Source organism: Aythya fuligula, chromosome 2 (assembly GCF_009819795.1).
Source record: "Aythya fuligula isolate bAytFul2 chromosome 2, bAytFul2.pri, whole genome shotgun sequence".
Lineage (NCBI taxonomy): Eukaryota > Metazoa > Chordata > Aves > Anseriformes > Anatidae > Aythya > Aythya fuligula.
This window is the reverse complement of record NC_045560.1, coordinates 44741968-44754841: the sequence shown is the minus strand read 5'-3', so window position 1 is coordinate 44754841 and position 12874 is coordinate 44741968. Positions and strand designations below refer to the sequence as shown.

General features: G+C 38.9%; 1 protein-coding gene across 3 annotated transcripts in view; it reads left to right on the top strand.

The window, feature by feature from the left end:
* Nucleotides 1–1077: 1077 nt before the first annotated feature.
* Nucleotides 1078–12874, top strand: part of CAPN7 (calpain 7) — a 31260-nt gene continuing 19463 nt past the window's right edge. For 2 of the 3 annotated variants that reach the window (XM_032182675.1, XM_032182672.1), the window contains exons 1-9: nt 1078–1224; nt 3110–3218; nt 4702–4859; nt 7101–7168; nt 8044–8244; nt 9710–9796; nt 10644–10770; nt 11547–11632; nt 12662–12755. In XM_032182675.1, coding sequence (XP_032038566.1) covers nt 1123–1224; nt 3110–3218; nt 4702–4859; nt 7101–7168; nt 8044–8244; nt 9710–9796; nt 10644–10770; nt 11547–11632; nt 12662–12755 — 1032 coding nt within the window. In that variant the 5' untranslated portion in view covers nt 1078–1122. Of the gene's footprint in view, nt 1225–3109; nt 3219–4701; nt 4901–7100; nt 7169–8043; nt 8245–9709; nt 9797–10643; nt 10771–11546; nt 11633–12661; nt 12756–12874 lie in introns of those variants that run through there. The other variant, XM_032182674.1, reaches the window with a different exon arrangement.

Genomic DNA, 12874 nt, shown 5'->3' with positions numbered 1-12874 from the left:
GGACAGGTTGGGTCGATGGGCAGAGGCCAATGGGATGAGATTCAACATGGCTCTGTGTTGGGTGCTGCACTCTGGCCTCAACAACCCTATGCAGTGCTACTGGCTTGGGGCAGGGTGGCTGGAAAGCTGTGCAGAGGAAGGGATCTGTGGGTGCTGGCTGACGCTCGCCTGAACACGATCGTCTGGGGGTGCTGGCTGATGCTCACCTGAACACGATCCAGCAGTGTGCCCAGGTGGCCAAGAAGGGCAACGGCATCCTGGCTTGTATCAGGAATAGTGTAGCCAGCAGGACCAGGGAGGTGATCGTCCCCCTGTACTCTGCTCTGGTGAGGCCACACCTTGAGTGCTGTGTTCAGCTTTGGGCCCCTCACTACCAGAAGGACATCGAGGCCCTGGAGAGTATCCAGAGAAGGACTACAAAGCTGGTGAAGGGCCTGGAGCACAAGTACTGTGAGGAGTGGCTGAGGGAACTGGGGTTGTTTAGCCTGGAGGAGGCTCAGGGGAGACCTTATTGCTCTCTACAACTACCTGAAAGGAAGGTGAGGGGAGCTGGGGTTGCCCTCTTCTCACAGATAACTAGCGATAGGACTAGAGGGAATGGCCTCAAGTTGCGCCAGGGGAGGTTCAGACTGGAAATGAGGAGACATTTCTTCTCAGAAAGAGCTGTCGGGCATTGGGACGGGTTGCCCAGGGAGATGGTAAAGTCATTGTCTCTGGGGGTGTTTAATGTGGTTGGACGTGGTGCTTGGGGACATGGTTTAGTGGGTGACATTGGTGGTAGGGGGATGTTTGGACCAGGTGATCTTGGAGGGCTTTTCCAACCATAATGATTCTGTGAGCGCATGATTCTATAAACTCAAAGAGCCACCTGCACAGCACACGGTTTTGCAGAACCTACTGCCTTGAACACCTCTATTAAAAAATAAAAAATAAAAAGCAGAAAACAAACAAACAAACTACGCGGGAGCGCACTCCCCACCGCCACACCGCAGGCGGGCGCCATCTCAGGCGCCCTGCCCGGGGCGCGCATGCTCCGCCCGGCTTCCGCGTCAGGGCGGGGAGGGGAAGGGAAGGGAAGGGACGGGACGAGAGGGGCCGGGGAAGGGGCGGCAGGGCCCGGCCATGGACGCCAGCACTTTGGAGCTGGACGCGGTGAAGTTCGCGCAGCTGGCGGTGCAGCGGGACCAGAGCGGGCGCTACCAGGAGGCCGTCTTCTACTACAGGGTATGGGGCGGGGGGGGAAGCGCCGGGGGCGGTGGGGTCCCTTCCCCGGGGCTCTGAAGTGGGTGAGCGCAGTGTTAGGGTGCCTGCGGGCAGCAGAGGGGTGGAAAAGGTCTTAAACTGCTCATGTGGGGTGAACTGAGTGTGTTTGTGGGAAGTGGGTGCTGTTGTGCAACGTTGTTGGTCGTAAATGCCAGCTCTGACCTGTGCTTCCGTCATGTCACCGTAAACAGCCGGTGTGCTGGCTCTGCAGGCATTTGCTCAGCTGCTTCTGCCCTTTGGAGGGTTAATGTGTGGAAATCTGTTGTCACTCTGCCTCTTAAAGCCAGGTAGAGCAGTTGTGCTTGAAACAAACCGCAGGAGAAGCATCAATTATGCATGTTTTTTTGATGTACTGGGTTGAAGATCCACATTTGTTTTGTGCGTCATACACAGACAGCTTACAAGGGGGATACAACATCTGTACTTCTGGTATGCCACAAACATGCATATGGTCCTTCAGCAGGTATCTGTAGAGTGTTTTTTCTCATAAATAGCTGTCTGCTAGACCTTAGCAGTAGTTAATTGCTACGCATAAAAGGAGCAGCACTTCTGTTTTCCTTTGTAATGTGGTGATGGATGTTGACCATGAGCATGAAGCTCTTGGTTCTGCGATGCCCATCGGTAAAATATTTATCCTGATAAGTACAGGCTGTATTTAAGCTTGGGCAAACTAGGCAGGTGCCTATGGGAATAAACCGATAAGCTTGACAACATCATAGCCACAAGAGCAAGAGATGCCAGCTGTGACTGCTTGCCCTGTAAGGAGCAGCCTTTCTGGAGACCATCTTTATGGAGCAGCTCTCAGGGAGTTACTGCTCTGCTTCCTACAAACACAGCCTGCTACGTGACAGCCACCTTCTCATCTGCTGCTGCTAGGAAGAAAAGCACTGCTGCAGAAGTCTGTCTGTTCCTTGCTTTTCCCCCTGTGACAATAATGAGGACAAAGTAAGGTTTTTATCCTCGTTTTTAGGAGTGACAAATTTCAGTTTTCTGTATGCTTGTGAGACTGCGTCAGCTGTGGCTGTTGATTACAACCCTGCCAAACCTTAATGTGTTTTTCATAAATTTAGTGAATGGATAGACAGCTTATGCAACTGAAAACATTTTTTCTACATAGATTTGTGCAGTATAGGAAAAGCCTTAATGCGGATAAACATGCTCTGCATCTGAGCTGGAGACCTACACTCAGTCCTTAATGTACTTTGATTAATATCCAGTGTTTTATGTGCTTACAAACATTTAAAGATCAAAGTCTGAGGAGCTAGGAAACTTTAATTTTATAGAATTTCAAGATTTGATAGCATTATATGAGTAACGCTAATAGAAAAGACTTCATAAACCAAAATTCTAAGGGTTTGATTTCGAAAAGTTTTTATATTGGTTTTCTTCTCATTATTATCAAATTCAATGTGAATAAGTTCAGTAGCATCTTTTTTTTTTTTTTTTTTTTTTTTTAAACCATAAATCTGAAGCTTTAAAAATAAAAGACAGCTTGCAACCTGTGAGCTTTACTTAAATGATTTTGGTGCATGCTCGAGAAAGTTCATTTAACGTTTCTGAGTTCGTGGATTAAACTATACATGCAGATCTAAGATCAGGCCTTAAAGAACTTCAGAAGGTTTATTATAGTTTTATGGGTTGTCTCATGTGTGAGAAATTGAACGTAGGAGACTAGATCTCATTTATAACTTCCTTGCAACAGATTTTTCCCTCTAGCCACTGAGTCATTCTGTAGATGTCAGGTCCTGTTTTCATGCAACTTACGGCACTTAGAGGCCCTCTGTTCATTGAGGATAATTTTCCAGGCAGCAAATATTATCTTTGTTTCAAATTCTTTTCCTTTCAGGAAGCTGCACAAGCCTTGATTTATGCTGGGATGGCAGGGTCAAGCTTGGAAAACATTCAAGAAAAAATAAATGAGTACTTGGAGAGAGTTCAAGCTCTCCATTCAGCAGGTGGGTAAGGAGCTTTCTAATTAAACCTTTGTTTAAATTGAGCAGTGCTGTGAAATATGTGATGTTCGCTCTGCTTTTCATGTTTCTAATTTTTTTTTTATACTGTGTAACAGACCATAAATACAATAAGCACATCAGTGTTTTGACTTCTGTAATACCTCAGAAGTGAAGCACTTATTTCCTAAGCACTTGAGTGTGGATATTCTTTCCTTTTAAATATTCCTAGGAACCATATCTGCACAGCAAATCTGAGAAAATAATTAAATGTAAAAACAGAAAACAACAACAATAAAAAACAATCAGGAACTAATCAAAACTTCCATCTAAGCCTCAGCAGCCTGATGGGTTCAAAGCAGGTGTGCTTGGATATTTATGTAGAATTATTAACTTCAAGAGGGTGAAATAACACAAGAAGTGTTTGGACATAAATAAAAATCTCCAGTTATTGTACACCTGTAATTCTCATTTAGAATCTCAGCCCAAGTGGGATGGTGGGAGGTTTATAGACCAGTCTCCTGCTCAAATCAGGGTAGATGCTGATTTTTGGACCAGGTTGCTTGGGTCTGGTCAAGTCCAGGAGATCACTACAGACAGAAATTCCCCAATGTATCTGGGCTTGTGTTCCAGGGTGCAATTATCATTCTTGTATGCTTGTTATTTTGTGTCTAGTTGAACTGTCCATTTCAGTCTGTAGGCAGTTCTCTCACTCCCTTGCTTTGCACCACGCTGAAGAGGCTGAATCCATTTCCTTGTTACACTGATGATTACCAGCAGATTGCTATTAGGTAGCAGGACAAATTCTCCTGCTCCTGACCATGATTAAGGACCCCGGTGATTGGACACTGTATTCCAGATGCAGCCTACTGGGCCCTGAGTAGGGACGTACTCAGGGACCCCCCATGCCCTTTTCTGCAGAGCTGTTCCCCAGCTGGGCAATCCCAGTCTGTCTGGTGTTGGTCTGTCCCAGGTGTGGGGCACGGCACATCTCCTGGTAGAACTTTCTGTGGTTTGTGTCACCCTGTTTCTTTAGTTTGTCTGTGTCCTTCTGAATACCAGCTGTGCCCTGGAATAAATTGGTTTGGTGGGGTCTGCAGTTTTGATGAAGATGCACTACATGTTCTCCTTCAGGTCATTAATAAAAATATTAAATGAGAGGGACACCTAAGGATCATGTATATTGCAGCAGGTGATACATTTTCACAAAGGATGCAATATTTCATATAATGGAACAATCTTGTCTTTAGTGTAATATGAAAGATTCTGTGTACGTTACTTGGCATGTGAAATATCCTGAGAGCATGTCCCTGCTTTTGGGGAGAGCGTTTGTTTTTCATCGTTGCAGAGAGGTCTGTAGCAAAGTTTTTGTTTCCAGTCAAAAAGTAGATAATGCTCATCTGCTAGAACTGCTAGGACTTCAGTACTGTGTTAAGGATGCTTTGACGTGTCTGCTGCTGTCGAATGCTAAATACTCTTTTTCATTTAGTTCAATCACAGAAAACAGATCCTCTGAAGTCAAAGCAACAGTTGGACTTGGAGCGTGCTCACTTCCTCGTTACGCAGGCTTTTGATGAAGATGACAAAGGCAACGCAGAAGAAGCTATAGAGTTGTACACAGAAGCGGTGGAACTCTGTTTGAAAACAGTATGTTAAGCTACAAGTTAACTTGGTGGAATTATGTGATGGTAAGAAATTCTTCCACTTACACAAGTGACTGACCCCTAAAGACTGGCTTAAAAATGGAGTACCTGTATTTCTAAAAACTGCTTTTGGATCTTTTTTCCATTGTTTTTTTTTATGTAATGTTTCTTCCAGTCATTGTGTTGTTCAACGCTAAATTCATGGGGACTTGTGATTTGTGTATTTTTCTCTGAATCAGATTATACTAAAAACTAGAAATATTCTGGAATTTTTTTCTTGTTAATTTCTGCACTAGAGTGAATGCAATGTTAAAGCAGAAATTAAGAACAGTTAAGATTGAAGATGACTTGCCAGTATGTCAGCTGTATTACTTTATGAGTATATTAAAGGAAGTAATTTTTTATATTAAAGGAAGAAATTTTTCATATAACACTTCCTGAAAACATAAGTCCCCGATACCAAAACTAGTAAGAAAAAAATGTATCACTTGATTACTCAGTGCTCAACATTAAAACTGTTATGAGTGAATTTGATTCACGTTGAAGTTAATGGTAGGGATAAATTGGCTGTAATATAAGAAGAATATAATTACAGGTACTGCTTTTTTCTCTTAAGTCCAGTTGTCATAACTAACTCATTATAGGAAGAGCTCACCATCATAATGTAACTCCACCAAGTCTGTTTCTCTTTTTTCCTCTTCTCTTCCCTTTTTATAGTGTGAATATATATGGGTTGTTGGGAGGGGGACATCACTATTGCTGCGTACTAGAGTAAAACCTTTTTTCTGCTTTTTGCAAACCAGTTTTAGGTAGCCTGAAAAACCTTGGCGATGCACATAATCAGACCAAGAGCTCTAGTAGAACAGCTCTGTTTTGTTTTTGTTTTGTTTTTGTTTTTTCCATTTGAGCTGTTGCATCAGAACTTCCTCAGTCTATTATATAAAACTTACTGCAGCAGCATACTTTTTTCCTCTGCTGCATTCCTCTTTCTGTTCTGTCAGTGCATGCAAATATTACTTACCTATGTAGGAGTTACTCTGAAATTATCTCATGTTAACAACTGATGTTACCTGATCTTTTATTGTGTGCAGATACTACTGAACTTTTCCTTTGGTCTTGATTAGCATCTTGTTTTATTAAGGTGACTGTAGGCTTTATCCCTCAAGGGGATCAAAAAGTGCCTTCCTAGGATGAAAGACGATTGAAGGAACTCTGCTATCTTGAAGCAGTACTATTTCATTTTCTGCTCTGTGTATTCAGGTGGAGAGTTTTACTTTCTTACCTTTGGAGCAGTCAGAGATCAGCCATTCCTTTTCTTCTGTGGCTGTCTCCTGGATGAGTCTGTAGGAGTACCACATCCACTGCTTACCTTCATGGATCTTTCAAAGTCTTTTTCAACCAGGAACTCTTAAGAGTAATTTATTACCAGATAAAAGTAGTTCCTTATAAAGAGTGCTTCTAGTTTCATTTCTTATGGTGATAGTAGCTTGCTTTTTGTTTCCTCAATTGACCTAGAATCAGTCAAGGTACGAAGCCAAACCCTGAAACCTGCTTGTGGGTGTCACAGAAAGAGCCACACCTCATGCTGTGTCTCTTGCAGATTACCTAGTTCCACTAGTAATGCTTCACTTGGAAGGAAAAAAAAAAAGTGTAAACTGGTTGTACGAGTAATCTATTATGGCCTACCTCCCAACTGGGAATAGAAGTTAGCGCACTTGATAACTGTTTTGGTGTCGTGATGTGGATAATGTTATGCATAACATCTGCAAGAACAAGATTTTTATCTTTCAAGTAGACTCTTTCAATGAAAGCAAACATCCAAATCTATCTCTTCCTAAGTTACTATGATTATTTTTGACTTGGTTGTAGGGAAAAAAAATAAAAGGAACACATCTAAGTTCAGTAGTGTACATAACATTTGCTTTTTAATATTTTTTCCTGTTCAGAATTTTAGTATGGTTAATCCTTCTGGCAGTTTTTTGCATATAGTATTTCCAACACTGAAGAATTTTAAATAACGCTTTCATTCTACAAGCATTTGCTAGGATTGCAAAATGATATTCACTTAGTATGCTTTTTATGCTGAGATTTTTAAAAAACACATCTGCTCGTTTCAAAGGAGAATTGGAAAAAATGGGTAGTTACTGTTGGCTGTAATTTAAAAGTGTGGAATTGTACCAACTGAGCTTATAAAACCTGTGTTTTCTTTGGATGTGTAGCTTTTCTGTTTTGTTTTGAATTTAAGGCTACTGAAACTTCAGAAGCAGGCCTGCAGTCAAAACTGAAACAGCTGGCTCGGCAAGCACTGGATCGGTGAGTATAATACTTAGCTCAAGGCAGCAATTTAATTGTATGGGTAAATGGTGCACGGGAGTCTATATCTAAAACAAGTTACGTGAGCGTGAGTTCGATGTAAGTCCTTTAAAATCAACAGTATGATGGAAAATAATGGACTGTGCTGGGCTGTTTCAGTATAAGCTGTTTTCCAGCACTTTTTCAGTCTGTGTTTAAAAAAAAAGTACTGATTTGAATGTGTAGCAAGCCAGCAGTTCAATGCAACAACAAAAAATATGTCTCTTGAATACGTGGTCTTCAAGCAGTTGAAATGCTGGGTTGTGGTAAAGGTAGTAGGTTTTTCTGCTATGATAGTTTTTAGACAAATTAAATCCTGAATTTCTGAGAGAAGGCAAAGCAGTAGGTGGTGCTGAAGCCAATGTTGGTGATCCTGCTATGATCACCATGTAGGGTCGGTCTGATCCTACTATGTCCTGCCAGTGAATTACTCTTAAGAGGGAATTTTTTCTCTCAGAGTTTGGGGTCTTTTTCTGAGGTTCCAGATAATGAATGTTTACCCAAATTCTCCTATTAGCATAGTCTTAAAGGTGACAAAATCTGATGAGTTCTGCTGGAAGTAGTTTATATTTGAGTTGCAAATGGTGGATTTTCATTTATTCTAGAATGGGAAAATAAAGAAGTACTGGCATCAGTACTGAACGTTTTCTAAAACACCTATCTTCTATCGATATTATTTGTGAATTGATTTTTCATAGGAAAAGTGGTATTGGTCAATTTGAGCATTTGTTCATCCCATTTAACAAATATGGGAGCATGAACAAGGAAGTAAATGACTGAAACATAACTTTATTTTTATTACAATTGTAAATAGAATGCGTTTTTATTTGCTTTAGAGCAGAGGCACTGAAGGTATCGATGTCAAAGTCATCTCAGAAGGAGAAGTCAAATGCAGCTAAACCAATTCAGCCAGTCAGAACGTTTTTTCCATTGGGACCTGATTTTTCTTTAAACGATAAACCACAGACAATCAGAGCAGTACAAGCTAGTGAATCTCAAGGTCAGAGATACACTGCAGAGGAGATTGAAGTACTCAGGTAAGTTGAAGCCAAGCTTTTCCAAAGTTTTAAAATTTGTGCACGCATCCTTTGTGTATCTTAGACAGTAAATTATTATACACAGAACAGTCTTGGAAAAACACTACTTATTAACTCTGTTGTTGTCATTATATAGATGTTAAATTGTTTTCTCTGTGGTCATGCAATCAGTAGCTTTTATTCACAGAGCATACTTCCTGGAGTGTATTTACAAGACAATTTTTTATAACTGACTGCAGAATTATTTTTTTATAGCTTTATTTTTGTATATACCTGATTGAATTCATGAAAGATCCAACTCTGAGATGCCAAGGTACAATGTTGTTTTTACAGATGATACAATTAATATTTCATTGGAAATTGAGGAAGCATAATATATTTCAGGATTATGCCTTTTATTATATCTTGTTCTTTTTGCATTGATTTTTTTTATTATAGGAGTCATAATATACGAATAGTAAGGAATCCATAAACACTTTAGCCTAAATTGTGAATTTTGAAAAATATCAATTATATGCAAAAATTCATTGTTTGATAGGTGTTTCAGCATTATTCCTTCTACCTTCATGGTAAATAAGACTGTGTTCAGGGTGATGTTCAACACTGTCCAGGATTTGATCTTAAAATATTTTGTCTGTTACTTCAGTTTCAGGGACTTAAATGGACTAAGGATGTAGTCCTAAAGATGGAAGTGTATGTGCATCTGAAAAGTTGCAGACCATGTAGAATTGCCTTATTAAAATTGCATTTGTTTGTGCAGTATATATTTCTGTTCTGTGGATTTTGGGGGGAGTGTTAAGTCTTGCCAGATAAATTAGTTGTGTCTTATCTTTCATTATAATTTGATTTTTAAAATATTTCACGTATCTTTTTCAGCTAAATTCTTGACTACAACTTAATTGCATTCACATTTAAGTATGATTCTCTTTTTAAAAAAAAAAAAAAAAAGTTCTATGTACTTCAATCAAAAATGTACTAATTAACATATGCAGTGTGTTTATTGGTTTTTGTTTGACAAAGCATTCCAAAATACTCCCCAATTAGATGAAATTTCATGTCCCTAAGTGTTAATTGTTGTCAATTTACCCTAAAATTCTCTTCAACGAGTTGCTGAAGGGACTTGAGAAATTCTATTTAGAATAAGGTGTTTTTTACATGTTACTTCTAGACCTATGAAGAGGTTTGTGGCTTAGTCATTTCTCTGCTGGCATGGTGGCTTGCCCACAGGTATGTACATGTGGGATTAGTGACTAAGCCACCCAGTGCTGCACACCACAAAATCAAATGAATGGCAGTGCTTGTTGCGTTTTCAAGAGGTGGTCATCTTGTCTTCAAAGGCACCGTTTGTTTTTTTTTTTGTTTGCTTGTTTGTTTTAAAAACTAATTTGATTGTCACTTCTATGAATTTAGTCTTGAAAAGATGATAGATAAGTTTGTAACTGTATTTTTCTCTTACGATTTACAGAAAGACTTCAAAAATTAATGGTATTGAATATGTCCCTTTCATGAGTGTTGATCTGAGGGAACGTTTTGCCTTCCCTATGCCATTTTCGTAAGTGCTATTCAATTACTGATCTTGTTTTGTTTTTATTTCCAAAGCTTTCCCATATTATTGCTGTGTTTTTCTTCCTCAGAATTTAAAACTGCTTAAGTAGGATATTAAGCATAATTCACACTGAGTTATTTCAATACTGTGGCCTCCTTTTTCCAGTCTGGTCTTTGAACTTTAATGTAAGCAGATCCTGCTTTGCTTTTGCAGTTGTTTCTTCAAGCCTACCAGCAGAACATTTTATTTGGCTTTTTGGAGTATTGGACTGAGCTGGAAGTTTGGGTCCACTTCCTGACTGCTGTATATATCACTCCACCTCAGTTATCCCCCCTGTAAAATGAAGGTGATAGCTGTTTCTTCTATAAAGAACTATTCAGAGGATGAGTGATATAAACTGCTAGATGTTTATTCATGGGCCATGATAAACATGTCATAATAGACAAGACATCTGGTTGGTAGGGTTTTTTTTTCAGTTTTCTACTGAAAGCTTGACAGTCAGATAAACCTTCATGTTTTCTGAACTAAAGAAATTTTTTAGTATTAGTTCATCCTGTTGAAGTAAAGGAAGTAATTTGGGTTTCTGCTAGTATAGATGGCTTTTTGCAATTCCTTTTTCCTGTTCAGTCTTGTGAAGGAACCTCCTGGGTTTTATTTCAAGTTTTCAATATTTTTGCTTTTTTCACCCCAAATCATCAACTTCGGAGTACTGTTCTTTGAAGTTGTCTTACAGCTGTGTACCTGTTCTATGCATATTTTGTACCATCTGTCAGAAGTACAAGATCTGGATATACCATGAGAAGTTTTTCTAAGCTCTTGACTTATTTCTACTTCCTTCCTCTCTCAAATCTAGTGATAAATGTGGGAAGTTACCGTTATCCCCCAAACAGAAAGCAATGTTTGCCAAGTGGGTACGGCCAGATGACATAACAAATAACCCTACGATGATTTATACCGTATCAAGTTTCAGCATAAAACAGGTAAGTTGTTCCCAAAGAGAAATGTATGCTGCTAGAGTTGATTGCAGGGAATGTGAGACCTTATAAAGGAGAAAAGGAGCACTTTTTCAGAAATGAACCTCTAAATGTGAGAGAGCTTTCCTTAACTCTCTCGAGACTAAGTAAACAAATCAAAAAATAGTACCACCTCAGATTCCATGCGTTTTCTAGCCATGAAAATGAAGAGGTATGTCATCAATGGAAATGAAAACTGGAATTTGAATTCCAGCTGAAAATCCTTTCTTCCAAAAACAGTAGTAAAGTTAGCATGAAAAAAGGCAAGGTGTACTCTGTGGCAAACAGTTTATTTCATGCAAAAAGTAACGGGCAAGATTTTAATTTTTGTATTTAAAGCACAAGTGGCCCACTGAGAATAGTGGAAATGTTTTTGTGTAGTGTTAAGTTGCAGATGGCCTTAGCTATTCTGAAGTGGGCAACAGATTTTGCCATTGAGTATAGTTTACGCTACGGAGTGTGTTTTGGGCAAAAAAAGAGGGTAAGTGTGAGTGAATGATGAAGTAGCTGCACTTGTCTCTCATTACCTTTATTAAATCTTTTAAATGTGGTTTGCTCAGTATAGGAAGCAACATGTTTCCTGCCTTTTTGTAGTAACTCTTGTTTCTCTCAGTTTAAGTCCTTTCCCTTTTGAAGGGCATAAGCAACGATAACATTTTTTCACCTCTCCACACACCCTGTTTGTTTTTTTTTTCAGTATCTAAGTGTTAGTAAATCACATCGTTGTTCTCTTTTCTTTATAGACAATAGTGTCAGACTGTTCTTTTGTGGCATCACTAGCTATCAGTGCAGCATATGAAAGAAGATATAACAAAAAGTTGATTACAAGGTAAATAGCTACTGTTCTCTATGATTTTGTCAGATTTAATACTGCTGAGCTTTGGCAGTATGTTCTGCAGTGGTGGTATTTAAATTGATACCTGTTAAGTTGTATAGTTATATGACTAACGGAAAAATATTTGGATTAGTATTCTCTACTTTCATCAACTTTAGCTGAGATTCTATATTTGTATGACTGTACACAGTAAAAGTTAGTGTTTGTTTCACCTTCATCTCTGTGGGACTCGTGTGGCTTTAGCATTTCCAAAAATGAAAACAATTTGAGGTAGATGAGTATAAAGACATTGGAGTCTAATTTCAGATGTGCTTTGAGAAGAAGAAATAGTTTGGAAGGCTTGCTTTGTTTTTAATAGAAATGTTACTTAAAACATGTTATAGGTTTGTTTTCTTCATTTGCTGTACTAAAGGCTGCCAGATGGTCTATCTTGAATCTCACTGCAGAGTTAATGTTAACAACACTATCTCAATTCAGTTTAACTAGCATACTACAATAAATTTAGCATGGGTTTGGCTGTCTGTCTGTCAGGAGCCCATTGCCAGACCAGTGTGTGAATGTTGTGCCTGGAATTTTGTTTCAGCCTATACTTCTTGAAGTGAAGATGCATTCTTTTCATCAACATTGAGTTCTGTAGCATTGCAGTCTTCCAACCTTTGACTATCATTCAGGCAGTTACTGTATTTAAATGGTATTTGCATATCTTCAGTATGTGTAATAGTAAGATAAAGGTGTTTGCATTGCTTCTGTTGGAGAAATGATTAGGTTACTTGTGTACTTTTTCTTAGTCTATTAAGGGAGGAACTGCAGCAAGAGTAAGGTATGAAAATAAAGCCTACTTAAACACTATTATCACTTTTACTAAATTTGAGTGACTTTTTCATATAAAATTTCACATTTATCCTTAGCATGAATTCTATAAACAGACCATATTAATCCCACTTCTCATGTTATCAGTGTATCTACAGCTATATACTTTGTCACAATTTCTTATTTTTTTTTTTTTTATTTTTTTTTTAACAGTATCATTTACCCTCAGAATAAGAAAGGGGAACCAGAGTACAATCCATGTGGCAAATACATGGTGAAACTTCATATCAATGGCGTACCTAGAAAGGTAAATGATTAGGGGGGAAACTTAATACTGTTACTGTTTAAACCATATATTTTGAAGGATTGGTCTGCTTTACTGTGAAGCTGTGCTTTCAAAGCAAAAAATTTAGGAACATTTTGACG